At 51.3% G+C, this 19,244-nt stretch overlaps 1 protein-coding gene across 1 annotated transcript in view; it reads left to right on the top strand.

Annotated features, from left to right (window-relative positions):
- The first annotated feature begins 344 nt into the window (after positions 1 to 344).
- LOC124477492 (eukaryotic translation initiation factor 4 gamma 1-like) overlaps positions 345 to 19,244 on the top strand; it is a 30,283-nt gene continuing 11,383 nt past the window's right edge. Inside the window, 12 exon segments of the mRNA XM_047035302.1 lie at positions 345 to 627; positions 5,618 to 5,700; positions 6,041 to 6,149; positions 6,281 to 6,364; positions 6,761 to 6,793; positions 8,094 to 8,276; positions 9,305 to 9,404; positions 13,472 to 13,608; positions 15,902 to 16,015; positions 16,166 to 16,238; positions 16,525 to 16,703; positions 16,705 to 17,608. Coding sequence (XP_046891258.1) covers positions 6,084 to 6,149; positions 6,281 to 6,364; positions 6,761 to 6,793; positions 8,094 to 8,276; positions 9,305 to 9,404; positions 13,472 to 13,608; positions 15,902 to 16,015; positions 16,166 to 16,238; positions 16,525 to 16,703; positions 16,705 to 17,608 — 1,873 coding nt within the window. The 5' untranslated portion in view covers positions 345 to 627; positions 5,618 to 5,700; positions 6,041 to 6,083.

Genomic DNA, 19,244 nt, shown 5'->3' with positions numbered 1-19,244 from the left:
GTGATGTTGGGATTTGAATATAAATGAATGAACACCCTAAACTTTAAGGACTTAGGATAACTGTTAAACCACAGGTAGGAGACAATAACTTTACATGCAAATGTAGATATTTTTTTTTTAATCACAACTAATGAAAAATAGGATACACAGGTCTATTGGCAAGATAAAGTCTGAACAATTCATTAGATATTTATATAAAAGAAAATGTACCTGTATTTTCATTACATCGTTTATGTATTTGAAGATCCGTTTTTAATACGAACCGACCCGACAAAACTGCCATCCGACAGTTCGCATTCAGTATTCCTCTAGCCACGCCTACATACAACTGTGTCATAGCCAGCAAAGGCATCCCCTAGGATCAGTCAGAAGCCGGCTGGCTGTGGCAGTAATCGCTGACGCCTTTTCGAGGAACAATACTAAACAGTCGGGAATTACTTGTACATTTGTTTTGTTTAATAGTTGATGTGTCTGTTGTCTTGTAGTCCACACTACGCCGGCACATTTTGGCGATTGACAAAACTTTAAATCACGCTACCCAAGGCCCCGTCACATGAACTTAATCCGGAATTGCCAACCGGCTTCCGGGAAGAATCCGTACAGCTTTGCAGACTCAAGGAGAGAAAGGTATGCTAACGCCATGGTTTATGCAGTTAATTCACAAACGTGGTAAACGCTCAATTACAATCTACATAAACTGGGAAACTCAAGATTAACCCGTGCACCGCAACTGTCTATGGATTTAAATGGTCCCCGTCTTTAGTCAAATACCAATGGGTCTGCGTTTTTTAATTATTCTATCGCAAGACAAGCTGTTAGCTAACAAGCTAGCAATCGCCGACAAAGTGTCACGCCAAAAGAAAGTACCCTCCCCGTTATTTCGAATAATATTGGTGGCGAAACGTCTGCCATTTGTTAGTTGACACTAGCTGGCTACTTAAATTGATCACAGTTTTAACGAAAAAAAGACCAAGTCAAAGGAAGGCCGACCCACGAGGCACTAACGTACGTTAAGCAACTATTACTCGCACGTTAAGCAACTATTAGCCTACTAGTCGTAGTAGTGATAGACACGCTAGCTAAATCGGTTGGCGTCGTTGGCTATAAAACAACGTTTAGCTTGCTAGGCTAGTCATGTTTTCAGCATTGCCATAGCTAGCTACCAAACTTGTCCATATGCTGTAGCTATGGCAGCTGGCTAGCTAGCTCCAACTGATTAACATACTTTACCAGCGGCAGTATAGCCGGCTGTCTACTTTGAATTCTGTCGTGACATGGAATAATAAGCCAGTCACTTGATACCATTTGACTAGTGACCATTCCAGACCTGTCTAGTCAGTTATTCTGTATTTCAGTCTTAGTTATTAACTGGTTAAAAAAGCTACTCGGTAGCTGGTGGTCACGCATATAGCCAGCCAAGCTAACGTGTTTTGGCAGTAGATAAACCGGTGAATGTGAAAAACAATTTTCAACTGCATGCTAGAGAAAGACCTGACCCATGAGAGATTTAAACACATTTGTAGAATTGTTTTGTTGACGATAAAACTAATTGAGTTGTAGCAGGGTTTTTACTAAATCGGAAAGGGCTTCGGATGTTTTTATGGTTGGATTGGATAGCGTAGGCCTGAATTAGCTAGCCAGCTAGCCTCCTTTCTTGTTTCTACAGACAATCGCTAAGTGAAATGGCCTAAGGAGTAGTTGGAGTAGTGAAACTGCATATACATTTAATTTATTTGCTCATTGACATTATTAATAATCGAGCAAAGTCACCATTGGGAGAGTGTGTATGGCCACATTAAATCAGTACATTCAAATTGTCTTTGCCCATGCCAGCTTGTATGAGCATGTCTACATTGAACACATTGTTTCCGCCTATTATTTGTGGTTTGGCAGATGCGTGATCAAGCAGACATTCCAAGAAGTCGGTTTAGGCATAGCCGCTCTTTGCCCACATTATATTGCTGATTAGTAGTTCTTTGAAGTGTTGATGTTATTAACTTAACGTTCATTAGAAATGTGTTTGGACTAAACTCGTAGTGGAGGATATTCATTCCATGGAAGGTAGGCGTGACACGTGTACTTTATAAATACTAAGCATCCTCTGATATAATGTAGTACATTTCTTGTTGTAATGTTCAGACGACATACTTATGTTTATTATTTGAGATGAATGGACTGCTTGATTTTTGATGGAATGGAATATCTTCGTTACTCATTCTGCGTCATGATGGTGATTTGGAAAATGACACAGCAGGTAGCTGTCGCTAGCGTTTTTTAAAATTCTCCTTCAGTGGTTAGAACCTGCATAGTCCAGATTGCTCAGTCCGCTGTTTTAAAGATATTTAAATCAAAAGTACGTGTGAACATAAACCAGTGGCTATCGGACCATATTTTTCTGAGAATGTATACTGGCTAGGCTACCTGTTGATCACACGGGAATATTGTATTTTAAACAATCCGCCCGTCAATTCAGATGTGATTCGTTGACGGTTTCTTTAGTTTTTATTTTAAAGTAGACGATAAATCGGATGGTTTTAAATATTGTCTGGATGCCGGGTAACGTATGTTGGTGTGTACTGCGCGCGCTAAAGTGGGAACCACGTGGATACTACGCATTGGGAAAAATGCTGTATGAGCAATGGCGCCGCACAGCACGCCCTCCCGGGTCTCACGTTACCAACGCTGTGAAAAATGTGGCTTTAAAGTGGAGCTTTCAACTTGCTAATGACCTACACCACATCTATTTAAACTTACTAGCTTTGTACACTGTTTTTCGCACGCTGATGCATAATAATTGATGCATACGTGGCATCTGAAGTACATATATCGATAGTAGAATTGTGCCGGGTTTTGTGAGAAATGCCTTCGACTTGTCTTGATTGACTAGCAATTCTGTATTTATTGACATCAATGACAGGTGCACAGGTTGTCACCGTAGCGCCTCTGCATCCGGTCACCCTGTGAGAGGATGATGCGAGGCACGTATGAGAATCGCCACGTGCACTTGACCGAGAATCCGAGGCTGAGCTCAAAATGGATGCTTTTTAAAATCAAGGTTGTCTAAAAAAAAAAAAAAAAAAAAAAAAAAACGGGCAAGTCCAGTTTTACCGTAACTTTGTATCGATGATGATGATGGTAAACCTGATCTTCCCTCGGTCCGTTTTTTTATACTAGTTTGGATTTTGTAACGTTAGCGGGCTGGTTAAATTAAGTGCTCTAAGAGCTGAGAGAAATTAAAATGTCTTATGACATTATGTCTACCAAGCAGTATCTCACCTATGGTCTACTACACTAACCGTTTAATTGCAATATGCTGACTTTGCTAAAGGAACTTGCCCAAGTTGCTCCAGCAAAATGTACACATGTATTACACAGCCAGACCTCTTCATTGACAAACGCTGTACAAACACGCACACACACTCAAACTTATGCAGTTTCTGTGACTTTGGCAGACTGCAGTGTTGAGAAAGAACCTGGGGAACAGGCTGTCCAGAGACTCATATCCACTTCTATGAAGTCTGACACTTGTTTTGGAAGACCACATATCAAAGGAACACTTTTTGCAATATGTGCACGTGCACTTACTGGTGTTTGGTCTGTGGTCATGTCAGACCACACACAACCTATAGCATGTTGTGTTGCTAGTTTTACAGTCTGCCTTATGCCAATAAAATTATACATATATATATTTTTTTCTTTCTATAGACTTCTGTTAAAGCAACCTTAAATTGTCTGTCTTTGCCGACAAAAAGGCCTTCAGATTAAACCATGTTGGTGTCACCTCCATCGTTAACATTGGGGTCGGATTTGTGGTCTATGAGTGGAAGATACCCCTGTCATAACCCACTGCAGAGCCTGTCTACCCATCCCAATGTCCCTGAAAGGCTTCTGTTCTATATTTAAGCTATGGGTTACATAGCACCGTGACTGGAATGATATGACTTCAGCCGCAGACCGCACACATGCATTTTACTCGAGTAGTATTTTACTCAACCAGTTCCAGAGGTCAACTAGCTTGTGTGTGTGTGTGGTAACATGGGTGGGGTGTGTGCATGCAAAGCCCAAAGTATCACCATCGGTTACGTTATTTAAAATGCTACGTTGTGGATGGACGCGGCTGCCACGCCTTTTCCGGGGGAAGTTGCAGTGTCATTCCCAGTGGAATGGGCTCGCCCACAGAAGGGTTCCTCTGCAGCCGTGTAGCAGGTTAAGCTAGTGGGTTTTAAATGGAGGTCAACAGTCTGCACGTCATGAGGGCCATGTTGGGGGTTATGCAACTGTTCCTGTTCAGGCTATAACCCTGCCACACACACACACACACACACACTGCGTCTGCTGCATGTTCAGTTCAAGTGACTGGGCTTGGTGTGGTCCTGGTGGGGGCTGGATATGGACACCCTTCCCCCAGCACGCACACACGCACGCACACACACACTGTACATTGAACCCCCACTCCCTAGGTGGTATACTCTTCTTTCCCCAGGAGAAGTCAGTCCACCTCCAAATAGCTAGCTTTTTCAGGAGTAGAGCTACAATTACAATAGCTACAGCTGTTTTTGGGAAAGGGGAACGTGCGTTTGTTTTGAGTCTTTTCCTGTTTTGAGCCAAGTGGCTTCTGGGAAGCGCTGTGGGAGCTACGCTGAGGGGAGGAAAGGCAACACGGCATGACTGCTGGAAGACACGGGCCCCTCTGCAGTGCAGCACCAGCATGACTCTTCTCAGTGTGGACGTGTGCATGTTCAGCTGCCTCTTGGTGTGTCTAGATGACTGAGGCGATAGACCCTAGTTGTTCCATCACAGTATTTGAGCATTTCTAGGATGCTGTCATTTGACGTGAGGTTACCTCCACACCGACGTGGGTAAACCGTTTGAGCCTGCGTGTGCCAGGGAAAGAAGAAACTTCTTTTAGCCCTCTTAGTGTCCACTCAGCAATAAGTCTCTCTCCATCTCTCACACACACAAACGCCTGCCCATGTCTAAAACTTCCCCCCTTGTCTTTACAGCCAAGCCGAGCGTTTCAGCGTTGAAGCCCATTGTTACAGTCATGATAAAGGTGCTTGTGTGGTGTTTGACTGTTGTTTTCGCCCTCCCACCTGTTCCCCTTTGTTTAAAGAATCATTCTAGACTTCTCTTCCTGGCTGAAAGAAGTCTGACACCCCCTTATAAAAAAGAAAAGGAAAAACCTTATCTGACTCAGCATGACTCAGGTGTTTTACTCCCACACTGTGTGTCTTTGTGTGTGCGTGTTGCTGTTCGCAGTTGGAACTGTAGGTCTATGACACAGTCCGCTCTTTAAAATGATTGCGCTTGTGACCCATTTGTATCTCTAAGTCATTATCTGTAGTTCTCAATGCCAACTCTATATAGATATCCCTGCCTGGAAACACAAGGAACAGACTGACGTCTTATCTGGGAACTCCCTATTTTCTCCCCCACTCCGTGGCCAGAGCTAGCGCTAACTGCGTTTTGGGTCACATGAGTTCTTGAGGCTATCGCCTTGGAATGCTATCCACACGGGTTATTTCAGGGGGAGTTGCGAAAGGGTGTTTTCACTCTTATGTTTTGACTCTTGTAATGTCTTGTCTGTCTGACCCACTCTCTATTTCTCTCTCTCTAGCAGTGAGATTACTGGACGAACCACCACATTGGCATTCCTCAGAGCCTTGCTCCCTTACCAGGGACTGAATACTGTTTCTAAATGTGAGTATAGCCACTGCTACCAGCTCTGACCCCAGCACTGGAACAACACATGCTCACTGCTTCCTCTCCTAGTTCCTCACCTGGTTCCTCACCTGGTTCCTCTCCTGGTTCCTCTCCTGGTTCCTCTCCTGGTTCCTCTCCTGGTTCCTCTCCTGGTTCCTCTCTTGGTTCCTCTCCTGGTTCCTCTCTTGGTTCCTCTCCTGGTTCCTATCTTGGTTCCTCTCCTGGTTCCTCTCCTAGTTCCTCTCCTAGTTCCTCTCCTAGTTCCTCTCCTAGTTCCTCTCCTAGTTCCTCTCTGGCCTCCTAGTGACATCTCCTCCCTCCTCTCTTCTGCTTCTAGATATGTGTGCCGCTCCCAGCCCCCCCATGCAGAACCCCAGGAAATGAATAAAGCACCACAGCCTATAACGGGACCCCCCCACCCCACCCCATCCCCTGGACTCTCACAGGTATGGCACACACAAGCATGCACACACGCGTACACACGCGTACATAACCCTTGATCTGCCCTTCAGTCCAGTGGTTCATCAAGTCCTCCTCCCCTGTGCCCCCCCCCCCTTCTGTCCTCTTCCTCTGAAAGCCCCCCTTCCCCCCTGGGCAGCCCCCCTCTGTCGTGTTCGCCTCCCCGCCTCCACAAATGAACCCGACACCCCAGCCCAGACAGGTATGCCTCCTCCTCGTCACTCCTCACCAGCACCTGACACCCTCCAGAGGGAAACATCCCACTAACATGGCCACTGGGAGTAGCTGTATGCAATTGTGGGTTAGCAACAAACGGATCCATTGTGCAGTTTCACCACACACGCCAGACCAATCGTGAGGGGGAATCTAATCTGAATAGCAACGCTTCATCGTCTTGATTCAGCTAGTTGATCGATCTCACTGAACACCTCACCCCCATCCTTGTGATTTCTGTCGTGCCTGAGTTCCTCATTTACCCATGGGGGGGGAGTGTAGGGGGGTGAGCGTGTGTGTAGAAGGCCTTCACACTCTCCTTCACCCCCCTCCAGTGTGTGGGTTTGATCTCTGACCTTTGCCCTGTCTTACTCTCCCTCTCTAGTTTGCCCCGGGGCCTCGTGCTTTGCACCAGCAGGTACTAACAGGCTGACTGTGGGGGGGGGGGGGAGGGGGAGGGGGGTTAGGGGAATTTTAACCTGTCCACCTGCTTAATGATTTGTGCCTTTCTGAACATTCACTTTCCTGCACACAGCTATGAGTTATTGAACTAAACTTTGCTAACTGGACTTGATTAAAGTGTGTCGCAGCCCTTTTTGCAGTGTTAGAATAATAACCCACATTGTGATAGAGTAAGGCCTCCGTGCTTAATAACACTCGCATTGTGATAGAGTAAGGCCTCTGTTCTTAATAACACTCACATCGTGATAGAGTAAGGCCTCTGTTCTTAATAACACTCACATCGTGATAGAGTAAGGCCTCTGTTCTTAATAACACTCACATCGTGATAGAGTAAGGCCTCTGTTCTTAATAACACTCACATCGTGATGGAGTAAGGCCTCTGTTCTTAATAACACTCACATCGTGATAGAGTAAGGCCTCTGTTCTTAATAACACTCACATCGTGATGGAGTAAGGCCTCTGTTCTTAATAACACTCACATCGTGATAGAGTAAGGCCTCTGTTCTTAACACTCACATCGTGATAGAGTAAGGCCTCTGTTCTTAATAACACTCACATCGTGATAGAGTAAGGCCTCTGTGCTTGGCAGTGACACTCTCTCCCCTGTCCATCTCCTTGCTTGCATGCTGCTTGTTCATTCACTGCTTTGCTGTGTAGATGAAGGGGACTACCTGCTCTGCTCTGTCATCCTAACTGACTGGTGCTTTCTCTCTCTCTCCCTCCCCTTTATCTCTCATCTCCTGTCCTCTTGCTTCCCGTGCTGTGTGTGTGTGTGTGTGTGTGTGTGTGTGTGTGTGTGTGTGTGTGTGCACGCTCACGTTGGGTGTGTGTGATGTGCTGCTCAAGGGAGGATTCAGGTCACTGCAGGTAACTCCTCTCTCTCTCTCTCTCTCTCGCTCTCGCTCTCGCTCTCTCTCCCCCCTCCTTTCTCTGTGTCTGTGGAGGCTGTATGTAGCTGGTGTTCTTACCCTGGCTTCACTTGTGCTCTAGGAAAAGCAGCTGAATGTCAATGAAGAATCCCTGAATAAAGCATTAGCCAGCATTAGCATTAGCAAGCCTTTATTCATAGTCTTACTTTGGCTGCAAGATCAATATGCTTCTAATAAACAGTTCAGTGGGCGTAATCATGTCCAAGGATAGCCAGTCTTAGTTGATTTGAAGTCCTTAGGTGTTGATAATGGACGGAATGGTCTCTTTTTAAAGCAGGTTTTAACTTCTGCACTTCCCTCCTGCCCCCCTCCCTCCCTCCCTCCCAGCCGTACTATGGCAGCAGGCCCAACGCCCCCCGCGGGGTCCCGCCCCCCAGCAGCGCCCCGCGGCAGGTGGCTCCCACACACGTGTACCAGACGACCGCCTCCCCCATGATGATGATCCCTCAGCAGCAGATCCCCTTCGCCACTTCGCCCCAGGGCCCCGCCTACTTCATACCTGGAGGACAGGTAGACACTCCCACAGGCTCACCATGGCATTCTCTGTGTGTGTGTTAGGACTGCGCGATTATGGCAAACATGTGATTTGTTTGGTCAGTATTGAGATTTAGATTATTTAATGCGATTACTCATTGACTTTAGAATGCATGTATTGACCTTACATTTGGATTTCTTCAAATCCTTCAAATATAATACAACTGGGGGGAAATTGTAACAATCCGCCAGGGGTGTGTGTGTGTGTGTGTATGCGTACATCATGTAAACTCAAAGGCCCTCCACATTCAGAGCTGTCCCCTTCATGTTCCTGTATGCTGAGTGGACTCATGCTTGTCAGGGTCCAAGTTAGTCACATCTTTAACATGAAGGGCGTCTTGCAGGCCAGCCCAACTGACCTCAAGTGGGAATCAAGGGACCTATGAAGCGTCCTTTACCCAATGCTGACATTGTCCCCTCTCTGGATCTCCCCCTCTCTCTGGACCTTCCCCTCTCTCTGGACCTTCCCCTCTCTCTGGACCTTCCCCTCTCTCTGGACCTTCCCCTGTCTCCCCATCTCTCTGGACCTTCCCCTGTCTCCCCATCTCTCTGGACCTTCCCCTGTCTCCACATCTCTCTGGACCTTCCCCTCTCTCCCCATCTCTCTGGACCTTCCCCTGTCTCCCCATCTCTCTGGACCTTCCCCTGTCTCCCCATCTCTCTGGACCTTCCCCTGTCTCCCCATCTCTCTGGACCTTCCCCTGTCTCCCCATCTCTCTGGACCTTCCCCTCTCTCCCCATCTCTCTGGACCTTCCCCTCTCTCCCCATCTCTCTGGACCTTCCCCTCTCTCCCCATCTCTCTGGACCTTCCCTCTCTACCCATCTCTCTGGATCTCCCCATCTCTCTGGACCTTCCCCTGTCTCCCCATCTCTCTGGACCTTCCCCTCTCTCCCCATCTCTCTGGACCTTCCCTCTCTCCCCATCTCTCTGGACCTTCCCCTCTCTCCCCATCTCTCTGGATCTCTCCTGTCTTCCCATGTCTCTGGATCTCTCCTTCTGAAGTACCGCTCGACATATGTTGCTGCCGCCCAGCAGTACCCGGTGCAGCCCGGCACCCCAGGCTTCTACCCCGGCACCAGCCCAGCTGAATATGGTACTTATGGTAAGAGGCTCTGTTTGGGGCCTCAGCTGACACTCAAACACACCTGAACCACACACACCTGACCCACACACACTCACCTGACCCACACTCAAACACACCTGACACACTCAAACACACCTGACACACACACACAGCTGACACACACACACTCAACTGACACACACACACTCACCTGACACACACACTTACCTGGCACGCATGCGCACACACACACACTTACCTGGCACGCATGCGCGCACACCAAAACCTCCGTGTTACATGCCCAGCCTGTGCACATACAGTCTGGACTTGATCTGTCCTGAGTGTCTAGTCTTCATGATCCGGTCCATCAATCCAGACTGTCTCAGGGATTTGTAGTCCTTTAGCAGCCTCTAGTGGTGTCTGGATGCTGTTGCAGGACTGGGCGACAAGGTTGAAACCAGCCTGGTGGTGCTTTCCTACGCCTGTTTTCCACTGCTGTGTATTTAACGGACCGTGCATTCCCTATGTATGAGGTCGTCTTACTCAATATTCCAAATGGCCGTGGGAGGTTTTTGGTACGTTGGAAATATGGACCCAAAAATGGAATACAACTCACAAACATTTAGGTCTGTAGAGATGTGCATCACCAACCAAGACACTGATGTTTCTAGAACCCCCCTGCCCTCCCCAGGGTGAAACAGGCATGTCTTGCTACGCACACCCAACAGTGTGAACTTGGAGTTAGTCAGTTGGGTCTATGACAAATTGCTGTTGAAATGCCCACAAGCTAAATACGTCAGCAAGTATTTGTTTTTCTGATGAAGACCTGAAGTGTTCACTTGTTCATAAATCAGACGGCAGCTTTTTTGGCGACGTGTGTGTCAGAGCGGGTCGGAGCTGGAGAACATTATCCCTCTAAGCTGGTGCTGTTTGGAAGAGCGAGCACATTTCTAGCATTTTTCCTTGTCCCCTCTTGTTATGGAATTAACCAGCACACACACCTCTAATACTGAGGTGCCTATTTAGCATACACATTATTTAAACACTTCCCAGCCAACAGTCTAGTCCCTTTCACATGTCATCAGTACAGTGAGAGACATGAAGAGTTCCCTGCCCTGAACCACACAATGTCACATCACCCAAACCACACTGAGTCTTACAGACATGCACAGTCTAACACACACACACACACACACACACACACACAGGGGAAAGGCCTGCTTGCCTCCTGGCACAGTGTGTTTGGAGGCAGCAGGGCTAAGTTGATTTGGGGACAGGAATGTATCCGGCAGGCCTGCTTCAGCCTCCAGGCCTCTGGCTGAGCCTGGGAGGAAAGAGAGGCTGCTCCTCACAGCTCCCCCGCCCCCCACCTCAGAGTCCTCAGACGGCCTAACCCCCCCCACAACCCCCCGTTTTATTCTTTCAGCTGCTTTCATCCAGAGCGACATGCTAATGGTGTCTCGTAACTTCAGCAGGTAACGTGGGCCCACAGTTGTAACAGTATTCTAGTGCCCGGTGCCACAGAAGCGGGGGTTGTCTTTTCATTTCCCCCAGACACTTGGCAACGGTAACCTGAGCTCCAAGATGACATCATACTGTTGACATGCAACATTGTAAAATAAGTAAGAGACCCAAGCAGGCAGAAAGGGCTGCTCTCTGCTTCGCAAACTGCCGATGGGAAAGACCACAGATCCAGCGCCACAGTGGTGTTGAAGAGGACTGTCTTCATTTGTTCTGTCCTGGCCTGGCAGACACCTCTCACACTCACTCAGTCGGTGTCATTCTTCAGATGCCTCAGGTGGTCTCCCGCCCCGGACATGTCCTGCAGAGTATGTGGCAGAGACCTGTCACCGTGCTGCACTGCGCTCTCTTCAGGGCTCTGGGAGCCGGCCTTCTCCAGAGGCCTGTCTGCCTTCTCCAGAGGCCCGTCTGCCCTCTCCAGAGGCCCATCTGCCTTCTCCAGAGGCCTGTCTGCCCTCTCCAGAGGCCTGTCTGCCCTCTCCAGAGGCCTGTCTGCCCTCTCCAGAGGCCTGTCTGCCTTCCCCAGAGGCCTGTCTGCCTTCTCCAGAGGCCTGTCTGCCCTCTCCAGAGGCCTGTCTGCCTTCTCCAGAGGCCTGTCTGCCTTCTCCAGAGGCCTGTCTGCCCTCTCCAGAGGCCTGTCTGCCCTCTCCAGAGGCCTGTCTGCCCTCTCCAGAGGCCTGTCTGCCCTCTCCAGAGGCCTGTCTGCCCTCTCCAGAGGCCTGTCTGCCCTCTCCAGAGGCCTGTCTGCCCTCTCCAGAGGCCTGTCTGCCTCAACTCCAGTACCCACATGCTGCAGTTATGCTCCTGTTTTGTTAGGAGGTCACATTTTGTGTGTGCCAGTGTCATTTGTTGTTGGAGGAGTCACATGGTGTCATGTGGACGTTCCGACATGTCAACTTGCTCTTCACTGGTCATGTGATTTGAAATTTGGCTTGGTGGGTGACACACACACATACTGTTTCAGGATTCTGCAGTGGTGCGTGTTGCAACTTGTGTTGGAATTTTGCCTTCAGACCTACATTTATCCAAGATTTGGGTGTGAAAACAAGCCACTCAGGTTGACCGTATACATCCGAAACAGGGTACGCAGAATTCCAAGCCTCAAAATCCTCCCATCCCCTAGGTGGTGCTGGCAGCACAATCTCCTCCATGTTGCCAGGTAAGCTCCCCTCCCCCCTCCCAGGCTACAGTTGTGAAAGGCGCTCATGTGCAGGGGGAGGGGGGTATTTTTATCTCCCCGTTGAGTGATTTACAGAACCTCCCTCTCTCCCCACACCCTCCCTCCCTCTCCAGGCACTGACCTCGCTGGCAGCCTGGAGCAGATCACTGATATGAGGAGGAGGGGTTAAGCAGAACCTGGCACACTAGCTTCCCTTCGGCGACCCTCACGGTTCAGCAGGAATCCTCAGCCAGAGCTCGCTACCTGAGACCACAGCAGGGCGAGGGAGGGCAGAGGAAGTGAGGCTAGGTCGCAGGGCGAGTCGGTGAGAGAGACACAGAGAGAGGGGGAGGGTGGTGGATAAGGAAGAGGGCAGCTGGAGTAGCGCTTGTGGAGAGACGTAGAGGTGGCAGTTAGGAAGGGGGGAAAGACGACCCCCGCCCCTCTGCCTCGCTCTCGGTCTACATCCTGGGGGTCGGGACACGGCACAAATGGGAAACCGTGCTTCTCAGCGGAGCAGCCAGGGTACGTTGCGTCTGGACGGTGCATGTGTCGCCTTCTAACTTCTCTCCCCCCTCTCCCTCTCCAGTTGTTTGTTTTTCCTTCTTTCTTTCCTGCTCTCTTGGTCACATCTTAAGATCTTATTCACAGGGACAGGACTCTCCAAGAAAGTCCTTCTCTTTTGGAACATGTTCCCTTCTGCCCCTCTCTCTCTCCCCGCCTCAGCAGTGGCTGTGGGGTTTTGACTATATTTAGTCTGTGCTCTCCTTGGTCCACAATGCAGACTCAGTAGAGGGAGTTAAGCAGGAATGTACACAGAGAAACTGTGAGCTACTGACAGGCAGACGAATGATTTAGAGTTTCTTAGAATTTGCTCAGGTTAGCTGAGGCCCCTGGAGGACACGTTGAAGATATGGAGTCTGGGTAATGGAGGATATTGGAGTCTGGGTAATGGAGGATATTGAACTCTGGGTAATGGAGGATATTGAACTCTGGGTAATGGTGTGTTTTTTGACTTTGGGTCATGGATGTGTTGGTTGCCTGGTTTCCCTCGCTGGTCTCTTTCCTCTGTGTTTCATGTCTTGTGTCGATGATGCCAGCTTGCCCATATTTGGCTGAGGGACGTGGTCACACTGAGCTGAGGTTGGGCTTCAGCCTGCTACCTCCAGACCCTGCCATATCATTCTGCATCTTCTGGGGAATCACAATCGAGGGGGAAAAAAGTTTGAGAAAACCAACAGTGACTTTGATCACAAGTTCTAATGAAAGAAGGTTTTAGAGCTCAGCTGAAGCCATAAACAGATGACATTCAAGTTGGGTTCAGTTTACATAACTAACTTCCATGTTGTGCCACTATTTACATGTCCCATGTCATTGTGTGGAGAGAGGAGTGTGTGACCTCTCTCTCTCTCCTTCCCCCCAGCAGGGGCGTACTACCCGGCACAGCCCCAGTTCACGCCCCCTGTGGCCCCGCCTCCCGTCATCATGAACCCTGCCCCCCAGCAGCAGCAGGCCCCGCCCCCTCCACCTCAGCCCATGCAGTCCAAAAGAGAACGCAAACAGGTAATCGCTCCGCCCTCCTTCACAGGACCTCCTTCACAGGACCACCGCCCCAGCATCGCGTGGTGCTCCGCCCTCCGCCAGCCTGTGTGTGTGTCCCTCCCTCTTGATGGACCGGGCACGTCTATCAGGGCAGCTGATAGAGACGCAGACCGGCTGGGTGTCGCCTCGGTGGACTTTGGCCGTCCCAGAGCCCCCCCCCCCCCCGGCCTGGCGTGTGCTGCTGGTCTGTCAGGCTGGAGCGCCTGGTTCAGGGAGAGGGCGAGGCGCATGCCACCAGTGTGTGCGCACGCCTGGGGGGTGGGGGGGGGGGGGGGGGCGGGGACTGAACGATGGAGTGAGCGTGCGGTCGTTGTGCGTGTGTGTGTGTGTGGGCCAGATTTGGGTGTTGGTGGAAGCAGGCGGTCTGTGGGTGGGGGGGGGGGGGGGGGGGGGGGGGGGGCGGGTGGTGTGGCGTGGCGTGGCGTGTTTGGTCCATCTGCTCTCTGGGCTGCCTCAGAGTGCAGGAGCCCTCCTGCTCTCTCCTCCATGGCAGATCGACTAGAGGAACTGCTTTTTGTTCCACCCTCTATCACTTTCCACTCGCTGCCTTGCGCAATCGTAAGCGGTGCGTTGGCCTATACCCCCTCCCCCCCTCTCTGTTCCTGCTCTCTGACTCTCTATGAAGGACATGTCAGCACATAGTTCATCTCCACGTGGCTACTAGTCTCCTCCCCTATCCTCTGGAAACTCTATGACTGACCTCTCTCTCTGCTGCTGTGGCATTCCCCCTCCCCCTCTCCACTGCCCCTCCTTCCTCAGGAAGAAGTTTTCTTTCTTTCCCTCCCCTTCCTCCCCAGTGGGACTGCTCTCTGCAACGGAACGACAGCAACCAGCAGAGAAAGGGAGGGGTTTTTCCCCCCACTTGCGTGTACTCATTTGATAAAAGTTGAGTTTTTTTCTCTCAGAAGCCCGCCCCCCTCTCTCTGGCCCCCCTCTCTCTGGCCCCCCTCTCTCTGGCCCCCTTTGACTGTCTGTAGCCTCGGTGGGCGGGGGCACTACATTCCAGAACTGCAGCTTCGCAAGGCCAGTCCTGCTGGTTTCCCCCTCTCTCTCTTTCTCGCTCTTTCTCCCTCCCCTCTCTTTTTTCTCTCTCTCTCTCTCTCTCTCTCTCTCTCTCTCTCATTCTGTGCTGAGCCGTTTTCACGGAGCGAGTGAACGAGCTGGGAGAGAAGCCCAGCCCTGTTTGCAGCGACTCCCTTAGCCTAGCCTAGCCTGTTGAGTAAAGAGTGTGTGAGGTGGACAGCACCGTTGGGGGGTGACCCAGGCTCCAGCTCCTGACAGTCACAGTTGTGAAAGCGGCCTGGCTGCAGGGAGAGGCCCGCTGGACGGCGGCTCAACTCCAGCCCCAGGATGAAGGCCTGCTAGGGTCCCGGGAGCAGAGAGGTAGGGGCTGACTCTGCCAGGTAAACGCTTTTCAGCCACAAGAGGGAGAAGGGAGAACGTTCCGGCTGAGACCAGTTGCTGACTGCTCTGTGTACGTGTGAGAGAGAGAGCGAGCTGTGTGTCTGAAACCGTTTGTGATAGGAAACATGTGCTTGTCAAGCAAAGGCACTCCTTAAATGTGAGTAATCTCTTTTTCAGCTATTTCCAAGACTGTTTCGAGCCTCAGGGTAAAGCTTCTTTAGTTAAACAAAACAGGAAAGCTTTCTGTTCGATTCTGGGTCAGATCAGTGACTAGGCGTGAGCTTTTTTGTTTTTCGTTGTATTTTTCTTTCTTTTTCCCCCCCACCAGAAGTCGGAATTCCATTTGGTAACTCAGCTGAAAAGTTACCTAAAAAGTTTGTCTTCTCTCAAACTCGACTCGACTGACTTGGCAGAGACATCCAGTGTAGCCGTGTGGAGCTGATGTGGACAGTGTAGTCCGTTCTGGCTGGTGTGTTGTCAGTGTGTGTGTGTGTGTGTTTAGCTAGGCTGAACAGGGGAAGGTGCTAGCGTTAGCATGCTGCTAGGCCCATGCCTGCTGCCAGAAAGGGGGTAGGAAGACAGGCCCTTGCATCATCTGAAAGCCGTTAGTTGACGAGTCAACTCTCTTCCCCCCCCCCCCCCCCCTTGCTTCTTAAGTGGGAAGATGGCCATGGGGGGATTTCTCAGACTGTCTTGTCACGCTCCCCTCGCTCTCCCTCTCGCTCTCGTTCACTCTTTTTACATACGTAATTCTCACTACCCTCCTGCATTCTCCCAAATAAAACTCATACCAATCCTCTCCCCGCCTTCCACCGAATACAACTCATGCCCCCTCCCTCTCTCCCCCCAGATCAGAATCCGTGACCCTAACCAGGGTGGCCGTGACATCACCGAGGAGATCATGTCGGGTGGCCGTACTGGCTCCACCCCGACACCCCCGCACGTCTGTGACGACCCTGCGCAGGTCAGCCCATGACCCACCCCCTTTCCATCACATCTGATTCATACTCATGTAACTGGCTCCACAAGTGTTGATCAGCTGCCATTTTGTGTCAGTCATGCTGTGACTTAAGGACGTGTGTTGGTTTTCCCCTGTCTGTCCTGGACACATCAGATACCAGATGACTCGGAGCTAACCCAGGCCAACGGTGAGAGTGGAACACCTGCGCCTGTGGTGGTCAGACCAGGTCAGAATACCACGGCTCTCCTCGCTCAGCACGGGGTCTGTCGGAGCTGCTCCATACTGGCTTATACTAGTGCTCATTTAGGTCACTACTTTGGGGAGTAGGAGGGGATTGTGTGTGGTCATTTAGCTGACCTACCATGTAGCCCAAGTTCTTCTGAGACAGATGGATGTGTAGGTCCTTTTCAGCTATCTGTACTCCCACAGCAGGAAGGTCCTTCTAGAATGCGTCGCGCTTCTCAAACCTTGTCATGACGATGTCATTTCCTCCCTGTCCGGCTCCTCCCCAGATGACAGAGGTGTCCCGACGCCCCCACCCCCGTCGAAGACCCCCGAGCCTGTGAAGAGCGAGCCTGCCCCGGAGGTCATCCGCCCCAGCACGGCCGTCTCCTCGCCTCCCCCCGCCCTGCCCCGGGAGGTCCCTCCCACCCCCCTGGCCGACACCACAGCCCCTGCGCTCGCCACCCCCCCCTCCCAGCAGCCAAGTCTCCGACGTCATGGATGCACCCCCACCCCGGGAACCCTCCCCGACCCCACTGGACCCCTCGGTGCCAGCCTACCCTGCCCCTCTCCCCACCCGCCTCTCCAAGACCCCTGCGGTGAAGGAGGAGGAGGTGAAGGTGGAGGAGGAGGTGAAGGTGGAGGAGGTGAAGGAGGAGGAGGTGAAACAGGTGAAGGAGGAGGAGGTGAAACAGGTGAAGGAGGAGGAGGTGAAACAGTTCAAGCAGGAAGCGATGGCGTCCGCCAAGCCTGTCGGCCCAGCCCCGCCCTCCACCCTGCCCTCCAGCAGTAATGGGGTGCCCGCCCACCCCAAGGAGGCGGAGCTGGCGGTGCTGTCCATCAGCATCCCCTCCACCCCCCAGGTGGAGGCTCCTCCAGAGTCGCCCATCGCCCAGCCGGAGGAGCTGCGTCTTCCTAACGGCCTGCCCCTGCCCCTCCCCCAGGACCCGGAGCGCCCCTGCAGGGTCCTGACCGAGCGCCACGCCAGCCCCATCGCAGAGCCCAAGGTGGACCGCACCGTGGTTGCCGCGCCTGTGGTTGCCGCGCCGGTGGTTGCCACGCCCGTGGTTGCCCCGCCCGTGGTTGCCGCGCCCGATGTTGCCGCGCCGGTGGATGCCGCGCCCGTGGTTGTCGTGCCGGCGGCTGTCGTGGTGGAGTCGACAGTCCCCCCAACGTTGGTGGACACGGTGATCTCTGCTGTGCTGGAGACGGTGGCGTTGGTGGACACGGTGAGCCCTGTACTGGTGGCGCCCTTGGCCGAGGCCCCCGCTGACCCCGAAACCACCGCTGCTGTGGCTCCTCCCCCTGCTGCCGATGACAGGGAGGACACACCCCCACCACACATCGCCCCCGCCGGGGACTCTTCTATGCAAGGTCAGCATCCGTCTGTCTCTCTGTCTCCATGTGTCTCTCTCTGTGTCCATGTGTCTCTCTCTGTGTCCATGTGTCTCTCTCTGTCTCCATGTGTCTCTCTCTGTCTCCATGTCTGTCTCTCTCTGTCTCCATGTGTCTCTCTCTGTCTCCATGTGTCTCTCTCTGTCTCCATGTGTCTCTCTCTGTCTCCATGTGTCTCTCTCTGTCTCCATGTGTCTCTCTCTGTCTCCATGTCTGTCTCTCTCTGTCTCCATGTCTGTCTCTCTCTGTCTCCATGTGTCTCTCTCTGTCTCCATGTCTGTCTCCATGTGTCTCTCTCTGTCTCCATGTCTGTCTCTCTCTGTCTCCATGTCTGTCTCTCTCTGTCTCCATGTCTGTCTCTCTCTGTCTCCATGTCTGTCTCCATGTGTCTCTCTCTGTCTCCATGTCTGTCTCTCTCTGTCTCCATGTCTGTCTCTCTCTGTCTCCATGTCTGTCTCCATGTGTCTCTCTCTGTCTCCATGTGTCTCTCTCTGTCTCCATGTCTGTCTCTCTCTGTCTCCATGTCTGTCTCCACGTGTCTCTCTCTGTCTCCATGTCTGTCTCTCTCTGTCTCCATGTCTGTCTCTCTCTGTCTCCATGTGTCTCTCTCTGTCTCCATGTCTGTCTCTCTGTCTCCATGTCTGTCTCTCTCTGTCTCCATGTCTGTCTCTCTCTGTCTCCATGTCTGTCTCTCTCTGTCTCCATGTGTCTCTCTCTGTCTCCATGTCTGTCTCCATGTGTCTCTCTCTGTCTCCATGTCTGTCTCTCTCTGTCTCCATGTCTGTCTCTCTCTGTCTCCATGTCTGTCTCCATGTGTCTCTCTCTGTCTCCATGTCTGTCTCTCTCTGTCTCCATGTCTGTCTCTCTCTGTCTCCATGTCTGTCTCCATGTGTCTCTCTCTGTCTCCATGTGTCTCTCTCTGTCTCCATGTCTGTCTCTCTCTGTCTCCATGTCTGTCTCCATGTGTCTCTCTCTGTCTCCATGTCTGTCTCTCTCTGTCTCCATGTCTGTCTCTCTCTGTCTCCATGTGTCTCTCTCTGTCTCCATGTCTGTCTCTCTGTCTCCATGTCTGTCTCTCTCTGTCTCCATGTCTGTCTCTCTCTGTCTCCATGTGTCTCTCTCTGTCTCCATGTCTGTCTCTCTCTGTCTCCATGTCTGTCTCTCTCTGTCTCCATGTCTGTCTCTCTCTGTCTCCATGTCTGTCTCTCTCTGTCTCCATGTCTGTCTCTCTCTGTCTCCATGTCTGTCTCTCTCTGTCTCCATGTCTGTCTCTCTCTGTCTCCATGTCTGTCTCCATGTCTGTCTCCATGTCTGTCTCTCTCTGTCTCCATGTCTGTCTCTCTCTGTCTCCATGTGTCTCTCTCTGTCTCCATGTCTGTCTCTCTGTCTCCATGTCTGTCTCCATGTCTGTCTCTCTCTGTCTCCATGTCTGTCTCGTGTTCTGTCTGGCATTTTAGATGCTGAGTTTCTGTCAAGCTTCTCAGTTTCTGTGAACCATCTGTCAAGCTTCCTTTCAAGATAATGAATCATTGTGAAATATCAGGACTTCCTGCTAAGATTGACACCTCCTCCACATTCAGCCATAATCTGACCTTTGTGGCCCAGCGAAGAAAAC

Source organism: Hypomesus transpacificus, chromosome 15 (genome assembly GCF_021917145.1).
Source record: "Hypomesus transpacificus isolate Combined female chromosome 15, fHypTra1, whole genome shotgun sequence".
Classification (NCBI taxonomy): Eukaryota; Metazoa; Chordata; class Actinopteri; order Osmeriformes; family Osmeridae; genus Hypomesus; species Hypomesus transpacificus.
This window is presented reverse-complemented; position numbering and strand designations above follow the sequence as displayed.